This window comes from Zalophus californianus, chromosome 4, assembly GCF_009762305.2.
Source record: "Zalophus californianus isolate mZalCal1 chromosome 4, mZalCal1.pri.v2, whole genome shotgun sequence".
Taxonomy (NCBI): domain Eukaryota; kingdom Metazoa; phylum Chordata; class Mammalia; order Carnivora; family Otariidae; genus Zalophus; species Zalophus californianus.
The window spans coordinates 187736293-187756189 of record NC_045598.1 but is presented as its reverse complement, the minus strand read 5'-3'; the positions used below and the strand labels follow the sequence as shown (position 1 = coordinate 187756189).

Genomic DNA, 19897 nt, shown 5'->3' with positions numbered 1-19897 from the left:
ATAGAGACAGAAAGAGCATGGTGGTATCCAGGCCTGGGGGAGGGCAGGAGGCGGTTAGTGTTTAATGGGGACAGAGTTTCAGTTTGGGAAAATGAAAAAGCTCTGCCTATGGATGGAGGGTGGTGATGGTTCCACAACTCTGCGGATGTATGTCATGCCACACAACGGTACATTTAAAAATGGTCGAAATGGCAAATTTTATTATATATATCTTACTGAGATAAAAAAAATGGCGGGGGGAGAAATAGCACTGAAATCCATTTCCGGTTTCTTCCCATTTTAAACCACGTTGCCTCAAGGTATCAGATGGCGAGGTTGCAGAGGGAGAAAGGAATTCTTTTTAATGAGTGTCTACTTGCTCCGCGGCTGCATTGTCTCAGCGAATCTGTGCTGCGCTGTTCATTCCTGTCCCCGTGTCACAGTTGGGGAAGCGGGCTGAGAGTGGACGGAAGGCGTGCCCAGGACCTCGGGGAGCCAGTGGGCCACTCTCAGCCTGGCCTCCGCACCTGCTCCCCGCCTGCTGCACCGTCCTGCTCTGCACGTCTCGAGTCTCTCGGGAAAGTCATTGTCCTCCTCGGGGTGCCCTGTCTCTGAAGACGTGCACGTACAGGGTGTGTTCTTCATTTTAAAAAAGTCTGTAGCTGTGGCCGCCTTTCCCTTGGAAGGGAGAAACAGGTCAGTGAAAGCACGGACCGGAGGCCGAACACTGTGCCTTGCCAGGAAGGTTTATCGAAATACTTGGCTCTTGAACGTGGGGACGAAGGCAGGTGGCTCCTGTGCTCACCTTGCTCTTACCAGGCGAGGGGTGCTTGGGCCCCACCTGGAGCGCACAGCTTTGAAGCCCCCGTTGGCCGTGGCCCGTGCCACCCATTTCTCTGGCTTCTCTGGGCTCCGTGAGCTCTGACTTCTACGAGCGTCACCCGCGGTCAACTGATGGCCAGACGTGGATACTTCCCACCCCCCTTTTTCCAAGGCTTGGCCGCGGCAGGGGCGTTCTGGCCCATCTTCCCGAAGGGCTGCCTGCCTTGGGTTTTTCCATGACACCGGCCTCTTGCCCCTTGTTGCTGGTGTTTTCGGTGTCCTCTCCGTGACACCACAGCCCCATCCACGGAACGGAGATCTACTTCTGTTTTCTTCTTACAGTTTATCAGTAAGCTTTTTACATAGAGAACCATATGGTAAATATTTCAGTTTTGCCGGCCAAAAGTGGTCAGCGTCGTATGCTCTTTGTTTTCCATCGTTGTTGTTTTACCACCTTTTAAACCTGTAAAAACTGCTCTCGGGCCAGGTGAAACCAGCTGCAGGCCACGTTTGGCTCTCGGGCCATAGTTTGCTGATGCCTGTGTTAGGACTTCACGTGGAAGGTTGAGCCACTCTAGTGAGGGGTTGAGCTGGGTTTGAGATTTCTTGTTGCCACGGTTACTTGGGTGCCCCACAGGCTCCAAACTCGCCTGGTGGTGTCTTGTGCGAGCAGGGGAGGGGGAGGGGACCGAGGTGCCAGGCATTTCTCCCAGAGCAGTCATCCTCCATCCTCAGCCCTCCCTGCACGCCGGCAGCACGCGTGGGGTCTTTCCACACCTTTGTTCCTCCCCCACTGGTGCCGGTGGCAGGAGCAGGTGGGACTTCTCTGCTGTGTCCTTATCCCACACTGTGCACCTGGGTCTTCTGTGTTGGGCTCCCTTGGACTCCCTGCTCCTCCCTCACCTAGCAGCCCATCTCTGCCTAGTATCTGGTGGGCATTGTGGATGAGTGGGTTTCCAGCCCGGCTCGGTGGTGGGGGACCTCTAACCGCACTGGTACGGGATTCTGGCTCAGAACTAGCTTCTGCCCCCCCGCGCCGCCACCCCCACCCCCCCGCCACGGGAATGGATATTTGTCCCTGCCTTTGTGCCCTTGGCATTGGGTGCCACTCCTCCAGCTTGCTTCAGAGGAGAAAGAGGGGTCTGGATGGGGATGAGAGGGGAGGGTGGGGTTGGGGCTGGGGTTTTGGTTTTGTACCCTTCCTTCAGTGGTTGCTGACCCCCTTCCTCCATGCCGGTGCTACCGTGGAAGGCCCCCTCTGCTGTCCTGCACCCTGGTCAAGTCCTTTGTGTGTATCCCCAGGGAGGTCCATGGTGAAGAGCCGGGAGTGGGTGGGGCCTTCCTTCTTGTCTGGGTTCCCAGGGGGTCTTCCCTGTTATTAGAGCCCTTCCTCAGCCTTTAGCAGTTCATTGACCTTGAGCTAATGCCTTCCCACTGGCCTGTGTGGTGGCTGGCTCTACGTTTGCTGACAGGCGTCCCTACCTTACCTTCTAGAAGGACCTCGTACCCCCTTGGTCTTCTGGCCCCACGGTTGCCCTGGGACCTCATCTCTTGATGGGTTCAAGGAAGTGTCATGAGTTTGTAGCTCGTCAGCTTTACTAAGACCGCCGGCCTGGGAGCCATATGCTACCTCCCTGAGAGAAGGGTCATCCCCCCGCCCCCGCCACCCCCTCATCTCTGTGTTTAAGTGATGCTGATGGAAATGTGTTTTCCTCTCTAAAATGCTCTATGAGCCACAGAAGGATTTTGGAGCCTTTTTCCATTTGCATGTCTAGGCTGGGAATTGTTAGTGCAGACGCAGAGGGCATGATAGGAAAGATGGTGCAGGTGCCAGGTATTGGAGTTGCCCAGTTGGGGTTCTCTTCAGCCTTTCCTAAGTGAGGCCTGCCTTCTGGAAGAATGCTGTTCAACTTCGGGATTGTTAACTTATCATTTTTTCATCATTTTAGACCCTGGAAGCTATCCTGAATTTCAAATACTCTGGAGGTCCGGGCCACGTTGAAGGATACTATAGGAACCTCTCCCTGGGGCTGCACGTGGAAGCCGAGCCATCTGTATTCTTCACCCGAGTCAGTACTCTGCCGGCAACCAGGTAAACAGATCTCTGCTCTGTCATGGCCTTTTTCTAGAGTCCCACAGCACGGCGTTTGGAATTCTGACTTCCGTGTTCCTCTTTGTCCCACCTCTAGTCAAATCCAAACCACTGTGCCAAGTTGCTTAGCCTCCCTGGGACTTAGGTTCTGCATCAGAAAAACAGGCATTATACAGAAATGCTTTTTTCAGTTAGTTGTGAGTGGATGGGCTTTACACCTTCTCAGGTGGCATAACAGTGATGTTAACATTGCAGCATGCTTGTTTGTGGTCATCATCGTATAGGACGCGTTTTCCACGCATTGCCCTGAGCCTGGTCCTGGCTTCAGTCTGGTTCAGCTCTCCTGTTGGTAGGGGGTTCAGCCGCTAGCCCCATGTCTGGGCACTCCTGGGGGAGTCCTACGTCTTTTTCTGTGTCTCTGCTGGCATCCCAGTAAAACTGTGTGCCCCTCCAGGCTGTCCAGCTTCTAGGCACCTCTGTTCATGGAGCCCCCAGCTGTCTGGAGCACTGGCCTGTTTCTGCCCAGGGAACCCTTCTTGGACAGAAATTTTCCCTCCTAGTTACTTCTCCAGGTCTCGTCTTCCATCAGGGGGAGAGAAGTCAGTGTGTCTACTTCAAACCCAGAAGTGGCGAGAGGTCCTAGAGGTATTTTTCTCTAAGGTGGGAGAATGACCATTTCCCATCTGAAACTTTGACCTAGGGTGAGCTGGGAGTGGTGGGGTCTGAACGTGGTGGGCGGTGTTCCTGCCCACTGGAGACCCTCTGCCACTCAGACCCCTGCCCCAGCAGCCAGGCACCTGTGGGAAACAAGTGCTGATTAGCACTGAGTACTTGACTATCTTCATGTCCGTTGCGTCTTACCTATGGGTGCAGGGTGCAGTGGGATAGTGTTTATTCTTAGTAGAGTTAAGGTGGCAGTGGCGACGAGCACCTCTGTGGCCTCGAACTGGGGAAAGAGCATCACATGCGGCATCCCCCTCCTCTCCACCAAAGGATTCTGTACTCCACAGTGTAAAATAGACGGTTGGTGCTACCCATGTTAATGCTGATATAAAACTCCCTTTAAAGTGATACAGCCCCAAATAATAAGTGTAGTTTTAGTTTATAGGAAAGACTATTTTTCTTCCCGGCCATCAGAGAATGGCTTCACAAGAATTAGTGGCTTAGCTTGGGCTTTTTAGCGTCACATTTCATCATCTGTCACTTTTTCAGTCCGTGGAGTAATAGTCTTTCTTGCCAAGGCTCGCCTCTGTTTTGAGTTTGTTGTATAAACCATCAAAGCGCTTGGCCCTGGGGGAGCCGTGGCCTGGACTGCTGCCAGACGCTGTTCGCTGTTCCCGTGTTTTAGGCCCTTCCTGTGCATTCGGGCTGCTCCATGATGTACCTGCCGTGTTTCCTTCTCATCCCTGCATCGCCTGCTGCCACTGCTCTTATAAATAGTTCTTGGAAGCAGCACAGGTTGTCCCTGAGTTGCGTTTGTTCCCCCCTTTTGATATCCGGTTTGCACGTCACGGCCCCTGCTGCTCTAAATGACAATTTAAGATGAGAAAAATGCTACCATGTGGAATGGAACAAACACACACTTGGAAGAGTCGTTGGTTAGCACAAGTGCTGCTTGGCTCCCGGATTCCCCACCCATTGACCCTGCTCTCTTTTCTGTTGGCTTGCATGGTCTTCTTCCTGCTCTTGGGATGGAGATTGGATTTCTTCTAATCCTCCCTTTCCATCCCTGCTAAGCCTAATGCTCCCCAGATCCTGTGGATTGAGCCTCTGAAATGTCTCCTAATCACCCTCTACATTTCACTGCACATCTTGGTTCCTTTTCCTTGGGACTCTAGGAGTAGTTGCCTGTGTGGTTCCCCCTACCTCCAGTTTTGCTCCTGCATTATCCTGTAAATACAGATGTTCCCATGTCACTGTCTGGCTTAAAGACTTTCCCAGTACTTCGGAGATAAACTTCGAGGTCCCTACTGTGATATTCAGGGTACATAACGATTTGACCTAGACCTTTCTCTTGAGCCCCCAGTTCCATTTGCTCCCCAGTTCTCCGCACATCAAGTGGAGATTCTCACTGGGTATGTCAAGACAGTTTCCTGCAATGTGCCTTTGCATACATCTTTTTCTAAAACTCTTCTTAAACTATCATTCATTTACTTAACCTTTTGGAAAATCTTTGTTGGCATTGACGATCTGTGTCACCATTTTTGTAAAATTTTCCCGAATATGACTATATACAGTGGGTTGGCCCTTCTTTGGGTTTCTATACTTCTAATACAGTACTTACCAGACTGTAAACCTTTAAACCAGCACCTTCAATGTTTCATTTATTCTTAAAATCAATACCTGCAATGTTTCACATGCTATATAAAGGACTCAGTGGGGTAAGAGATGGATAGAGCATAGTCCTTGTGTTTCATCAGCCTGATAAAAGCTCATCAGGCAGGAATAATACCGAATGGAAACATGGGTCTATATTAAGGAATGTTGAATCCCAAAAATAGAAATAGCAAGTGAATAAATATCAGAGATTCTTCCCCTTGCTTAATTTCTTTAAAAGACTATTGACTATTTAAAGAAAAAATAAGAGCATGTAATTTTATAGTGCATATCATATATAGAAGTGAAATATGCAATAAGAAATAGCACAGAGAAATGGAAGGGAAATGGAGTAGAGGAGAAGTGGTAGTTCTTACATGTTATGTGTTACCACATTCTAGCTTCAACCATATCATAAGTTAAAGATGCAAATTGTAAACCCTTTAGCAACCACATAAAGTATGGATAGTAAGCCAGAAGCGCAAAAATGGGTTACTAAAAAATACTTAAACTGAAAAGCAGGGAAGAGGTGGCAAGAAAGGAGTAAAGAACTAGGAACATACAATCAAATAGGAAACAGATAGCAACGTGGTAGACTTAAATCCAGTGTACCAAGAGTTACATTAAATGTAAATGGACTAAAGACTGTATTTAAAAGTGGAAGTTGTCAGACTGTATTAAAAAAAAAAAAAACTAGAGTCAATTAACATGTTTTCTACCAGAAACAGTTATGTACAGTTGAAAAGCACAAAGATGGGGGGAATATATGCCATTCAAACAGTAATCATAAGAAAGTTGGTTTGGGTATATTAATATCAAACAAATAGACTTTGAGGAGAAAAAGAGATAGGATAATTTATATTGATAGAAGGGTCAAATCATCAAGAATACATAGGAAGCCTAAACTCAAATATACCTAAAAACATAACTTCAAAATAAAACTGACATCTCAGGGAGAAATGGAAAATGCCACAATTATAGTTGAGTATTTTAACACATGTATCTTGGTATTTGATAGAACAAGCAGACAGGAAACTAGTACAAATATAGGAAACATGCACAGTTCTAGTAAATAATTCCAGCTGATATTTATAGGATGCTAAATGCTTATGTTAGAAAAGTTGAATGGTTCAAAAAATAGTAAAGAGTAGTGATCATTGAAATAGAAAATGAAAAAATAATATGTAAAGTCAATGCAACCAAAAGTTGATTCTTTGGAAAGATTAATAAATTAATAAACCATAGCCAGGACAATCAGAATTAAAAAGAGAAAGCACAATTACTAATACTGTGAATGAATCCCTACAGATCCTGTACACACTAAAAGAATAATAAAAAGTATTTTATGATAAATCATATTCCAATAAATTTTACAAATGAAAAATGTGTTGAAAGACAAAAATTAACTAAAATTGACACGAGATGAAATAGAGTCCCTGAGATAGTCACATATCATTTAGAGTTTAAAATCTTAATTACAGCTAACGTGAGGCTCAGACGGCTTCACTATGAAATACATCAAGCTTTTAAGAAAGAAATAATACCACTTCTACAAAAATTCTTCCAGAAGTAGACAAGGGAGGGAATACTTCCAGTTCTCATTTTATGACACTGCCTTCACCCTGATGCCAAATCCAGGGAGAGACATTGTGAGAAAGTAAATGTTATGACCAGTATGCATAATTGAAAAAATTCAGAACCAAATATTAATAAATCAGCTCCAGCAATATAAAAAAGGGAACACAATATGGACAATTCGGGTTTTATCCAGCAACACAAGATTGTTTTACATTGAAAAATCAGTGCATGAAGTAACAGAATAAAGGCCAAAGTAAGATGTCAGGGACGCCTGGGTGGCTCAGTTGGTTAAGCAGCTGCCTTTGGCTCAGGTCATGATCCCAGGATCCTGGGATCGAGTCCCGCGTTGGGCTCCCTGCTCAGCGGGGAGCCTGCTTCTCCCTCTGCCTGCCACTCTTCCTGCTTGTGCTCTTTCTCTCTCTCTCTCTCTCTCTGACAAATAAATAAATAAAATCTTTAAAAAAAAATAAGATGTCAGTTGATGGGAAAAAAAATCATCTGACAAAATTCAACATGTATGATAGAAACTGTAAACAAGGCTTGGAGAACTTCTGCAACCTGGTGTAGGGCATCTACAAACCCCTAAAATTATATAGTTAACATTGTGCTTAATTATGAAAGGCTGAGCACTTTTTCTCTAAGCTCAGGATCAGTCAAGGTGAGTATGTTTGCTCTTGCCAGGATATTCATTACTTTTCTGCCAGTTCTACCTAATCAGAGCAATGAGATGAGAAAAGAATGAAAGCTATAAAAATTGGAAATGAACTATAGTTATTCTTTGTGTGTTTTCATGATACATGTGATCATGTACATAAATATCTACCATGAGATCTACCATGCCAAGAGATTATTAGAACTAATAAGTCAAGTTAGTAAGATTGTAGGATGATACCATATTATATTCAGAAATCAATTATAGTTTTATATACTAGCAATTAATTTGAAAATGAAATTTTGAAAATATTTGTATTGTAATAAAAATCATATAACACTTAAGGGTAAATCTTTTTACATATGATCTCTACCCTGAAAATGACAAAGCACAGGCCAGGGAAATTAGCACTTGAAAAATTGGAGAGGTATAGTATACCTTGCTTGTTGAGGTATACCAGTTTTCCCACACTGGATTGTAAATTCAGTGCAATTCCAATGAAAATCCCAGCAGGACTTTTTTTTTTTTTGAGTGCAATTGAGAAGTTGTTTTAGAAATTATTTCAAAATGGAACAGGCTGTTGCCAATGGACTAGACACATGTCTTGACAAAAAAAGTTGGAGGGTGTAGGGTATGATTTTAAGACTTAATATAAAGTTACAGTAATTAAACGAGTGCTATTGTTAGAAAGATAGGCAAAGGGATTGATGGATCATAATAGTCTAGAAATAGACTTTCTCATATATGATCAAATGATTTTGTTTAAAGATTTATTTATTTGAGAGAGATAGAGCACAGAGGGGAGGGGCAGAGGGAGAAGGAGAAATTTAAGCAGATTCCATGTTGAACGTGGGCCTCAATCTCATGACCCTGAGATCAGGACCTGAGTGAACAGCAAGAGTCAGACACTTAATTGCCACCCAGGTGCTCCTGATCAATTTATTTTTAAGAAGGTATGAAAAGAACTTTATGTGGAATGAAAACGTTTTTCAACAAATAGTGCTGGAAGAACTGGGTACATACGTGGGGGAAACATAGCTCACCCATAGATCACATCACACACAAAAACTGGGTGCCTACGTGGGGGAAAACATAGCTCGCCCATAGATCACATCACACACAAAAACTGGGTACCTACGTGGGGGAAAACATAGCTCACCCATAGATCACATCACACACAAAAACTGGGTACATACGTGGGGGAAACATAGCTCACCCATAGATCACATCACACACAAAAACTGGGTACATACGTGGGGGAAAAAATAGCTCACCCATAGATCACATCACACACAAAAACTGGGTGCCTACGTGGGGGAAAACATAGCTCACCCATAGATCACATCACACACAAAAACTGGGTGCCTACGTGGGGGAAAACATAGCTCACCCATAGATCACATCACACACAAAAACTGGGTACATACGTGGGGGAAAAAATAGCTCACCCATAGATCACATCACACACAAAAACTCACTTGAGATAGATTCTAGACCTAAGTGAAAAAACTTTATAAACCTTTTCAAAGATAAAGTAACAAAGTATCTTTGTAACTTTGGTGCAAAGATTTCTCAGATGGGATCAGAAACTACTAACCGTAAATCAGAAAGTTGATAAAATGGATTTTAACAAAATCAAAAACTTCACCTCATCAAAAGGCAGGCTGCATGCTGGGAGAAAATGTGTGTTACATATGTGTGCAACAGAAGTCTTATATCTGACATATATAGTGAAGTCTTTAAAAATAAACACTAAGAGACGATCAAAAAATGGGCAGAAGATTTGAACAGATATTCGCAAAGGAAGGTGTACCGATGGCCCACACTCACCTGAAAGTACTCGGCATCATTCATCATTAGGGAAGTGCAAAATAAAACCACAATTAGATGCCACTGTCTACCCTCTCGTGCTGCCAAACTTAAGACTGACAAGATCAAATGCTGGTAAGAACATGAAATAGCAGGAGCCTTCAAAAATTGCAGGAGTGTAACATGGAACACACACCGTGAGGCTGTTACTCGCCGAGTGTGACATCTACCTACCCAATGACCTCGCAGATGTTTACTCAAGAGACATAAACATTTGTATTCACGGAAAGATTCCTGCAAGAATTTTCACAACCGCTTTCTTTGTAATAACCCCAAACTGGAAACTAGTGAAATGCCCATCAGCAGGGAATGGATAAACAATATGCGGTATATCCGTGCAGAGGAATATCCCTCAAATAAAATGAACTACAGGGATGTGCCGCAACACCGAATAAGCTCAAAATCGTGATGCTGATTACTGTATGACTTCATTTATACCAGTTTCTAGAAGAACAGGAGAAAAAGTCTGAACCACGGTGGGCTGTAGGTTGAGGTGGGGCAGGGCAGGAATTGACTCGCAGGGATCAGGTTGCTGACTGTCCCTGTGCATGTGGGACCTCCCAGGTTTTAGCTCTGAAATGCCCTTGCCCTGGGAGAGCCCTCAGTACTGAGCAAACCCAAACAGGTGGTCACCCTAGAAGGAAGAGCGTCTTTTGAGCTGATGAAACCTTATATATCTTGATGGAGGTAAGGGTTACACGATTGTAGCAAATGTATATATGTATATATAATTGGAGAGAACACCTGATTTTTTTTTTTTTTTTTTTTTTTTTTACTGGAGAAGGCTGGGAAGGTGGCATAGGAAATGAAAAAAAGTGTCCTAAATGTTGAAGAATGAGTAGGGTTTTACCACCCATTCCCTGGGAAGAATGGAGGAGTGTTGTTAACTGTTGCTCTGTTTCCTTGGCTAGAGTTTGAGCTCTGTGCAGTCCAGAGCCTGGTTATTAGCCCTGGTGCCTCAAGGCTTGGCACCTATGGCCCATGGTAGGGCCATATGATACTTAAGGAATGATTGAACGAGCATAGGAGGTCCTTGACTTAACGATGGCTTGACTTACGATTTTTCAACCTTAAGATGGTGTGAAAGTGATCAGAACTCAGTAGAAACCATTCTTGGAACTTGGAATTTGGATGTTTTCCTGGGCCAGTGATATGCAGATACTTGCTTGTTATGCTGGGCAGTGGTGGGGGGCTGGCAGTCAGCCAGCAGTTACGCGGGTCAGCAACTGGCAGGCTGAGAGCTGTTCTGCACACACACGGCCCTTCTGTTTGTCACTTCCAGCACAGTATTCAAGAAATTGCATGAGATATTATAAAATAGGCATTGTTCGATGTTTTTGCCCAACTGTAGACTAATGTCAATGTTCTGAACACATTTAAGGTAGGCCAGGCTCAGCTGTGATGCTTGGTAGGTTAGTGTATTGAATGCATTTCAATTTATGGTATTTTCAATCTAGGATGGGTTTATCAGGATGTAACCCCCGTCGTAACTGGAGGAAGATCTGAAGATGTAAAATACCAAGAGTACATTTATTCAGGTGTCTCTTGTGTAAAAGGCATGACTTAAAAAAATTATTTAAGCTCTATTTTCCTTAGAGACCCATATGAATTGCATGGCCTAGAATATAGCAGAATTATCATGCATTTAATTTGGACACTCAGTTTTTGCACTTTATTGAATTTGATGTGACACAGTGTATTGTGAATTCGTTATTTTTCATCTTGCTCAGAGATGAAGATTTTTCTGTTAGCATCATGTCATTTTAGAGTCAAGCATCCCCAGAGATGGCTTATTTCAACACATTTGCATTATAAATGAGGTCCAGAGAGGGTATGTGATTTACTCCGCATCCTCACAGCTTGCTGGCGACAGACTGGCATCCGTGTATCATGGCTACAAGGCCTCTGCAGCACAGACAGTTGGATGACCCACTGTACATGGAGCCTGGGTGGAGATTCAGGCTGATTCCAGTGCAAAAAGAAGCCATATAGACATCAAAAGATAACTGTTACTGGCATAAATAGAGCCTACTCTACTTTAAAACCAAAATACAAATGGATATTAAGTTGTTTTGCTCCTTGGGATTGTTTGTGTATCTGCTTCTCTCATGAATATTGATAATATATGCAGTTCTTCTCACTGGTAATTTTCAAATGTTAGTGTTTTGGGAGAGAAAGGGGGAAGGGAAATCCTATTTATTCAGGGCCTGCTGTATTCTAGGGAGTGTCCTGGGTCTCTTGGACTCAGTGTCCCATTAAACTCCAGAGAACCCTTTGAAGCGGGCGTTGCTCTTTGGAGACGTGGCCGTAGACTGAGCCGCACGTCCATGAGCAGAGATGATATGGTGTGCATTAGGGTCTTCTTGGCACCAAAACCCATGCTTTCTGTCAGCTGTCCTCTGAACTGGGAGTGCGCAGTCCTTCATTCGGCCCCTTACCCGCCCCCCCCCCGCCCCCCCGCCCATCTTTGGAGGCGGCTGGCTCTCCCAGGTCTGCCTTCCTGCCCCTGACTGGAGCTCTCCCCGTGGCCCTGCCCTCCTCACTGGGCTGATGGTAGAAGCAGGTTATGACATAGAGGAGGCAGGTGCGTTCTTGACACCAAAGCACAGTGTAGATGGGGATGGAAGTTCATGGCTCTTCTCCCTGCTTCTCCCTCACGGGTGTACATAGGTCTCAGCTAACTTTTATTTAGGAGATCAATTACTTTGAGTTTCACAAAGCTGGCTGGTATGTTGGCAGGGACCAGATTGAAATGGATCGGGCCATGCCGCCCCTGTCTCAGTGCCCAGCCTTCTTGCCTGAGGAGCAATTTCTTTCTAGCCTGTTAAAATAAATGATCCAATCTCATACATTGCTGCTCGGAGCTATGTGAAAAATACTCTCCTCTGAGCAGGGCGTAAGGTGTAATCATTATTACATTATTAATAGAAATCATACCACTTGACACATCACAGCACTTATCCCTGGCCATTTAGAAAAATTCCATTTCCCCCCATGGGGTAAGACAGCTCAACTCTGTGGGGAACATGTGCTCACAGACCCATAATAAAGGCAATCTTAATGTTGGGTTTTATCATGGTAGATCTTTTTCAAGTTGCTACATTTATTTATTAAGTTGATCTTAAGTTAACAAGAATTTAGAATTTTAACAAGCACCAGGATTCAGAAGGAAATGTACCTGTATCTGATTTCAAATTTTGATTCTACTGCTTATTTGCACTGTGGTCTTGAGCAAATCATTTCTATTGCTTTAGCTTGAGACAGAGATAACATTGATCTTGCAGAGCTGTGGTAAGGTTTTAAAAATGTCTCTCAAGTACTAATGTAGTGCCTGACAGGAGGTAGATCATTGCAAAGGGTTGGTTGGCATTTTCTTGCTTGTGTGTGCACGTGCATGTTCCAACTCTGTGCCAGATTCTAGGGATGAAGGGATGAGTCGGTCACTTGAACACATAACAACCTTGCTGCAGCAGGCCCTATGGGCTTCCTTGGGATGTCCCTCCCCTCAACTAAGTGAGTGGTCTGTCTGCCTGTTCCCCACCCTACCGCCAGTTCCCTGAAGGCGAGCACTCCTGGACTCGCCGCTGTCTAGGTAGCACCAGCCAATAAAATAAGTAGTCAGTACTCAATGGAATTGTTAAATAAATATCACAGTGGGGATGTGAACAGTGCATGGTGTGAACTTTGAGGATGGTTACAGGAGGTACGACAGGAGTTTTTTGGGGTGTGGGGACAGGGGAGTTGTATCATCCCCTGTGATGGGAAGCAATAGCCAGAGGGGGGCACACGCAGAGGCGTGGTGGGGCGCTGGTGTGGATCTCAGCCACTGCTGATGGGGGCGTGTCTTAGCCTGGCTTGGCCCCACCTACCCAGCCAGCCCCAGAGAGCAGCTTCATCTTTCGCACATGAGGCTTTATTACCAGTTACACCTAGGGAGCAAAAGACTCTTTCCTCCTCCTCTCCTGAGATGACAGAAGATGAAATGATGTTTGGAATTCTGTTGGGCTGATTCAGACCCCATATCTGTGTTTTTTCAATTTATTTTGAAATAGCTATAGGTTCACAGGAAGTTGCAAAAAATGTACAGGGTGATCCTGTGCAGCCCACATCTCACCTTCCCCAGTAGGATATAAAATAGGTCTGCAGTTGGGAAATGTAGAAAATATTGAAAAGAATTACTTTAAGTGCCAAATTAAGACTCCTTTGTAATATTTAATGAACTTGGCAATTTTTTTTTCAACTTACAGGTAATAGCAAGGTATTTAATGGCAACGAGATGTAGTAGGCCATGAGAGGACTGGTTCCCAAATAAAGCCCTTCAGAGAATGTGTGTCCTGGGCTTTGCTCTGGTGTCCATGCCCAGGAGAGCCCTGATACATCTGCAGCAGGGGTGGCCCTCCTTCCTCTGGGGGGGCTTGTATCGTTCAGACACTGCTCTTGGTGGTTGCTTCCCATCTCAGATCCTCCAGGAGGATGGTCAAGCCCAGGGTGGAGGACTCGCCTTGTTGCCTTGTGGGAGATGCAGAGGGGTGGTCCAGCCAGTGAACCCATGTGTGCGGGCCATGAGACAGGGCAGCCCGCCACTGCCTCTGCGCCACCTCCCCAGCAGTCCCCGAGGCCGGGCTGTGTGGAGTGCTGTGCGGAGTGCCTGGGGGACATGAGGAGGGCTGCCTTGCTTCTTTTTTTTTTTAAAGATTTTCTTTATTTATTTGAGAGAGAGAGAGAATGAGAGATAGAGAGCACGAGAGGGAAGAGGGTCAGAGGGAGAAGCAGACTCCCCGCTGAGCAGGGAGCCCGATGCGGGACTTGATCCCGGGACTCGAGGATCATGACCTGAGCCGAAGGCAGTCGCTTAACCAACTGAGCCCCCCAGGCGCCCCAGGGCTGCCTTGCTTCTTGAAGAACCTGTCTGGCTGGTGTTGCCGGCCACGCACAGCCCCCGTGCCTCCAGGTGCCATGGCCATCAGTAGTTAGCACGTCAGGTTAGAGGGAGCTTCATCCACCCCTCCCCCCAACAGCTGTTGGCTTGCGTCCTCTGAGATGATGAGCACACCTTCCGCTGTCTTTCCAGCTCTACTAACATACTATAGACCTGTGGAGGCCGGGAGGTGGGACCGAGCCTGTCGTGGGCCAGAGCAGCTGGATGTAACATCGAGACTGACGCTGACTCCGTAGTTCACACTCTCTGGTTCTGGGTGCACCACCTCCCAGGGACTTCCTCCCAGTTTTCTGTTTCTGCTCACAGGTGTATCTTGAGGGTACTTTTATGTCTCACTGATACGTAAACTGTTATTCAAATCAATAGTTTTAAGTGATCCATGTTTTATCATAGATGATTATATCATTAAATGTTGCATATTGATGTTCATTTTATAACACTATACTTATACTAAAGACAAAGTTTTTCTATTTAACAAATAATATACACTAATATATTTTAGAAGTCTCATTTATAAACTTCAGTTAATAGTGCCTATGTCACGGGGCGCCTGGGTGGCTCAGTCAGTTGAGCATCTGCCTTCTGCTCCGGTCATGATCTTGGGGTCCTGAGATGGAGCTCGGTGTTGGGCTCCCTGCTCTGCAGGGAGTCTGCTTCTCCCCCCCTCTCTCCCCTTGCTCATGTGCTCTCTCTCAAATAAATAAAAAAAAATCTTTTTCTAAAAAAAAGTGCCTACGTCATGTTTGATTTAGGGATTGAACATATGAGTAAAGGTAGATGCTATAAAAGCACAGTTGGCCAAAGTTTCTTTGCAACCTTATGTTTAGAATTCTTGCATTTTGCATTTTTTAAAGTTTTCCTCGTTTGTTTAATCATCGTAAAGTGAATCTCAAATGGTGACGCATGAAGTGATTTCAGGTAGTTATTTGCAAGTACTTTTCTATAAGCAATCCTCTTTGAATTCAGCTTGTCATCATTCCCAGAAAATGAAGAGCCACATTGGACGTGCTCATCATTATGCGTTATCTTTGTGAGGCACAGGTGTCTTGACGTGCCCAGCTCACATACCTGGTGACAGTCACCCGAGGCTGTCTCACACTCTTCCTTGCTCCTGTCTCTTACCCATGGGGCCTTATGAGTACAGGTTAGACGATGGAACGGACACTGAGTGGTGGGGTCTTCACAGCTGCTATGGTGTGGTGCTGGTCTGTTGGAAGATGAAACAGTGCTGTGACCGAGCCGTGAGCATGTTTCTTGGAGCGCTCAGCCTCTCAAATGGTTGCTTTCTACTTAAGCATCTTTATTGAAACATCATTTACATACCATACAGTCCCCCCACTTAAACTGTAATTTAGTGTTTTTAGTAGATTCAGAGTTGTTCAGTCATCACCACAGTCTAAATTTAGAACTTTCCATCCTCCCAAAAGAAGCCCCGTACCTATTACCAGTGGCTCCTATCACCCATCCCAGACAACTGCAAATCTCTACTCTGTCTCTGCAGATTTGTCTGGTCTAAATATTTTATAGAACTGGAATTACACAGTATGTGACTATTTTCTTTCTCTTAGTATAATGTTTTCAAGGTTCATCCATAGTGAAGTATCATCATACCGTTCGTTTTTAGGGCTGAATAATATTCCATTATGTGGATGTACTCCATTTTTTGGTGCATTCATTAGTTGATGGACATTTGGGTTGATTCCATTTTGGGGCCATTAGGAATAATACTGTTTTGAATATTTATGTACAAGTTTTTGTGTGGACATTGTTTTTATTTCTCCTGGGTGTACCTAGGAGTGGAATTATTGGATCATACAGTAACTCTATATTTAATCATTTAGGGAACTGCCAGACTGTTATGCAAAGTGGCTGCATCATTTTGCATTTGTATTTGAGGGTTCCAGTTTCTGCACAGTCTTGGTGACATTTATTATTCTGTGTCTTTGTAATTATGACCATCCCAAATTGCTTCTCTTATAGGGAAGTTTTTAAAACAGTATTTAAGAACTTACTAACTGAAAAGTTAAAATCAGAGATACTTCATGCCATACTCAAACTGGGGACTTTTTTTTTTTTTCTGAAAAGAAGATTGAGAAAATAAGCCTTGTAGAATTTTGATAAAAGACCACACGAATTTGGCCACCAGTGTATGTGGCCATCCCTGCATATTTTGGTTTTGTGTTTTCTCACTTGACTGCACTCCTTGGGATGACTGAGCATTAACGTTTGGAGCCTGGGCAGCCCCAGAGATATTGACCAGATTCTGAGGGGTTGAGGAGAGCAAGAGCCCCACTTACTTTCTGGTTGAGGCATGACGGTTTTTAGATAGACTCAGACCTTGGCTTGGGAGTTTCTCATGCTCAGTTTGAGCTGAGTCAATATTGAATAATTAGCTGGGATTGCTCTGTTGGCAGGGTTGTGTGCTTTCCCTTTGCTGCACCACTGACAGCTACCAAGCTAATAAAAGCACCACCTCTCATGTCTGTGTAATACTCTGCTTGAGTTTTTTTCCTCTTGTAGTTTAACAAGGCACTTTCACCTATTTTTCCATTAGGGCCCCCTCATAATTTATGATAAAGACATTCTTGTCACCCTTGGGGAAACTGAGGCTCAGAGAAATTAAATGACTTGCTTAAGACGTTACAGCCTTCAAGCTACAAAACTTGTATTCACAACAAATTTTATGCACTAAGGCCCATCAGACTCATCATGATGTTAATTTTTTAATTGCATCAATTAAAAAAATTTAAATTGACATACAATAAAATTGGCTTTCTGGTGTACAGTTTTATGAGTTCTAAGTCATTTGCAGATTTATGTATTTACCACAATCAGGATAAAAAACAGTTCTATCACCCCCCGAAAAATTTGTTCCTTGTACTACCCCTTATAATCTTACCCTGCCCCACCCCTCAACAGGTGACCACTGATCTGTTCTCCGTCTCGGTCTTGACTTTCCCAGAATGTTATATAAATGGAATCATGCTATATATAAACGTTTGAAAGTGAGGTTTTTCATTGACCTCATTGATTTTGAGATCTATCCCATATTGTTGAGTATATCAATAGTTTGATTTTTTTTTTGTTATTGCTGAGGAGATTTCCACTGTATAGGTGTACCCTAGTTTGTGAATTCTCTCACTAGCTGAAGGACATTTTGGATTGCTCCTAGCTTTTTGTGATTATGAGTAGAGCTGCTATAAATACCTTTGTATAGTGCTTTTGTGAACATAGTTTTCATTAGGAATTTTTTTCATGGCCTAGAATATGGTCTATTTCCTGGTGAATGTTGCTGAATGCTTGAGAAGTATGTGTGTTCTGTTGCTCTTGGATGGAGTGTTCTCTCAGTGTCAGTCAGATCCAGGTGGTTGATGGGGTTGACATTGCTATGTCAAATTGCTAAGAGAGGAGTGAAGTCTTCAACTCTGTGATTGTGTGCATTTCTCCTTTCAGTTCTCTCAGTTTTTTCTTCATGTATTTTTGAAGCTTCTGTAACAGGCTAGGTGGATTTATGTTAAGAATTATTATGTATTCTTGGTGAATTAATGCTTTTATTATTATATGACTTACCTCTTTATTTCTGCTTATTTTCCCTGCTCTGAAAGTATACCCTGAAGTATCTAATACTAATATAATACTAATATCTAATACTAATATAATATAATAATATAATGGTTTTTTTTATAATTTGTTTGGCATATTTTTTCTGTTCTTGTACTTTTAGCCTATCTATATCATTATATTTAAAGTGGATTATTCTAGGTAACATATGGTTCAATCTTGTTTTCTTAGTCTTTTCTGACAGTCTCTATTATAATGTTTAGGCCATTTATATTTAATGTAATTCTTGATATGTTTGGATTTAGATTTACCTATATTTTCTTCTAAAGGATTTAGACATTTAGTTATATGCTCTATTTGAAATTTAACATTTAGGTATTCAATCTATTTGAAATTTATTTTTGTTTTGGTGTGGGGTAGGGATATCATTTCTCTGTGTGTCTGCCTAACCATGTGTACCAGCACTATTTACTGAATCTTCTCATTAACCAGTACTGCTACTTCAGTCATATATCTAGTTGCCTTATATTCATGGATCTGTTTTTAGGCTGTTTTTTTCCATGTATTTTTATATCCTTGCCCCCAGCAGTGCCTTCATTACTACAGTTTTATAACAGCACTTGATATCTGGTTGGCCAAGTCCTTTCCAAACATCTTCCTGACCATTGTTCTGTATGTTCTTGGCCCTTTGGTCTTACATATAAATTTTAGAATCAGTGTGTTGACTTTTTGACTGAAACTGTTGGGATTTGGTATTGAGTTTCATTGACTTTATAGACATTTCAAAAGAGGTGACTTATTTAAACATATTGTCTTCCCATCCTTGAGCATAATACATTTCTGTGTTTATTCATTGTCATTAATACCATTACCAAAAACTTTAAAACTATTCTCTGTAAACATTCTGCAAACATTTTTAAAAAGATTTATTCCTAAATGCATTGCTATTATAAATAAACTTTATTAAAAAATTCTTTTATAACTGCTTTTAGTTGATATATAAGAATGTTATTAGCTGTATGGATGTGTCTTTACCTGCTATTTAACAACCTTTAGAATGTATTTTTCCTCACTTTACAAAGTGACTAAACATTTTATTTTGTAAACTCACCTCATCTTTCCCAGGCTTCTCTTGTCACAAGAGTGTGATTTCCATGAAAGTGACGATCCATTTTTCTTGTTCCCTTCCATATTCCCAGGGCCTGGAACAGTACCTGGCACAAAGCAGGTACTCAGTAGATGTTGTATTTGTTAGAGGAACTAACACAGTTCCTAATTCTCAACAGAGGAGACCATGCACACATACTCGATTGAGGTGGGTTCACATGCACCACTCTTTGCCTGGACATCATCGTCCCCTTCCCAGGCAGGTGGGCCTGTCCTTCTAAGACTTGCTCCAATCTAGTTCTTCCAGGAAGCTTTCCTGGGTTTCCCTATACTTCAGAAGGATGGAACCAGGAAAAAAAAAAAAAAAAAAAAGACAAAACAGTAAGCTAGAATTAAAAGTAACTGTAAGCTCAGATGGAGTATAAAAGTTAAGAAGATCATCCAAAGTGATGCAGAAAGATACACAGAGTAAAGGACATTATGGTGGGTACAAAATGCTCCTTTTGGAGTTTAGGAAAGGGAATTAATTTATGAGCGATGGATAGAAAGCAGAGATCTTCCAGTACATTGTGATGCCAACAATTAGGAGGAGCAGAAACACTGGATGAGGAGGCCCCCACACTCAGTGAGTCAGAAAAAATAGAGGACAAAAAAGTGTGATGTTCTGTTGCTCATTCCCGTGCAGTTTTCTAGCTGCTACATTCTGTGAGTGAAAACAACATATATTTGAGTCTTTTCTTCCCTGCTTTTAAAAATCACTTCAGTTTTCTTCCTCTGATAAATGTTTTACAAATTCCCATTCCCAATGAAAGATTTTGCTGTGATTAAAGATTTCATGAAGTTATGACAAAGGCAGAATAGATCTTCATTCTTGAAAGCTCATTTTTCTGTGAGCCAAGTGAAGAGGCCTCTTGTATGCAGCTGTCAGAGCTAATGAATATTTTCCAAGTGCTGAACCTCTGGGGGAAACACTCCCACCCAA

At 43.2% G+C, this 19897-nt stretch overlaps 1 protein-coding gene across 7 annotated transcripts in view; it reads left to right on the top strand.

Annotated features, from left to right (window-relative positions):
* Window positions 1–19897, top strand: part of TRAPPC9 (trafficking protein particle complex 9) — a 538722-nt gene that overhangs the window by 331942 nt on the left and 186883 nt on the right. For all 7 annotated transcript variants that reach the window (XM_027598884.2, XM_027598890.2, XM_027598898.2 and 4 more), the window contains one exon: window positions 2751–2893. In XM_027598884.2, coding sequence (XP_027454685.2) covers window positions 2751–2893 — 143 coding nt within the window. The remainder of the gene's footprint in view (window positions 1–2750; window positions 2894–19897) is intronic.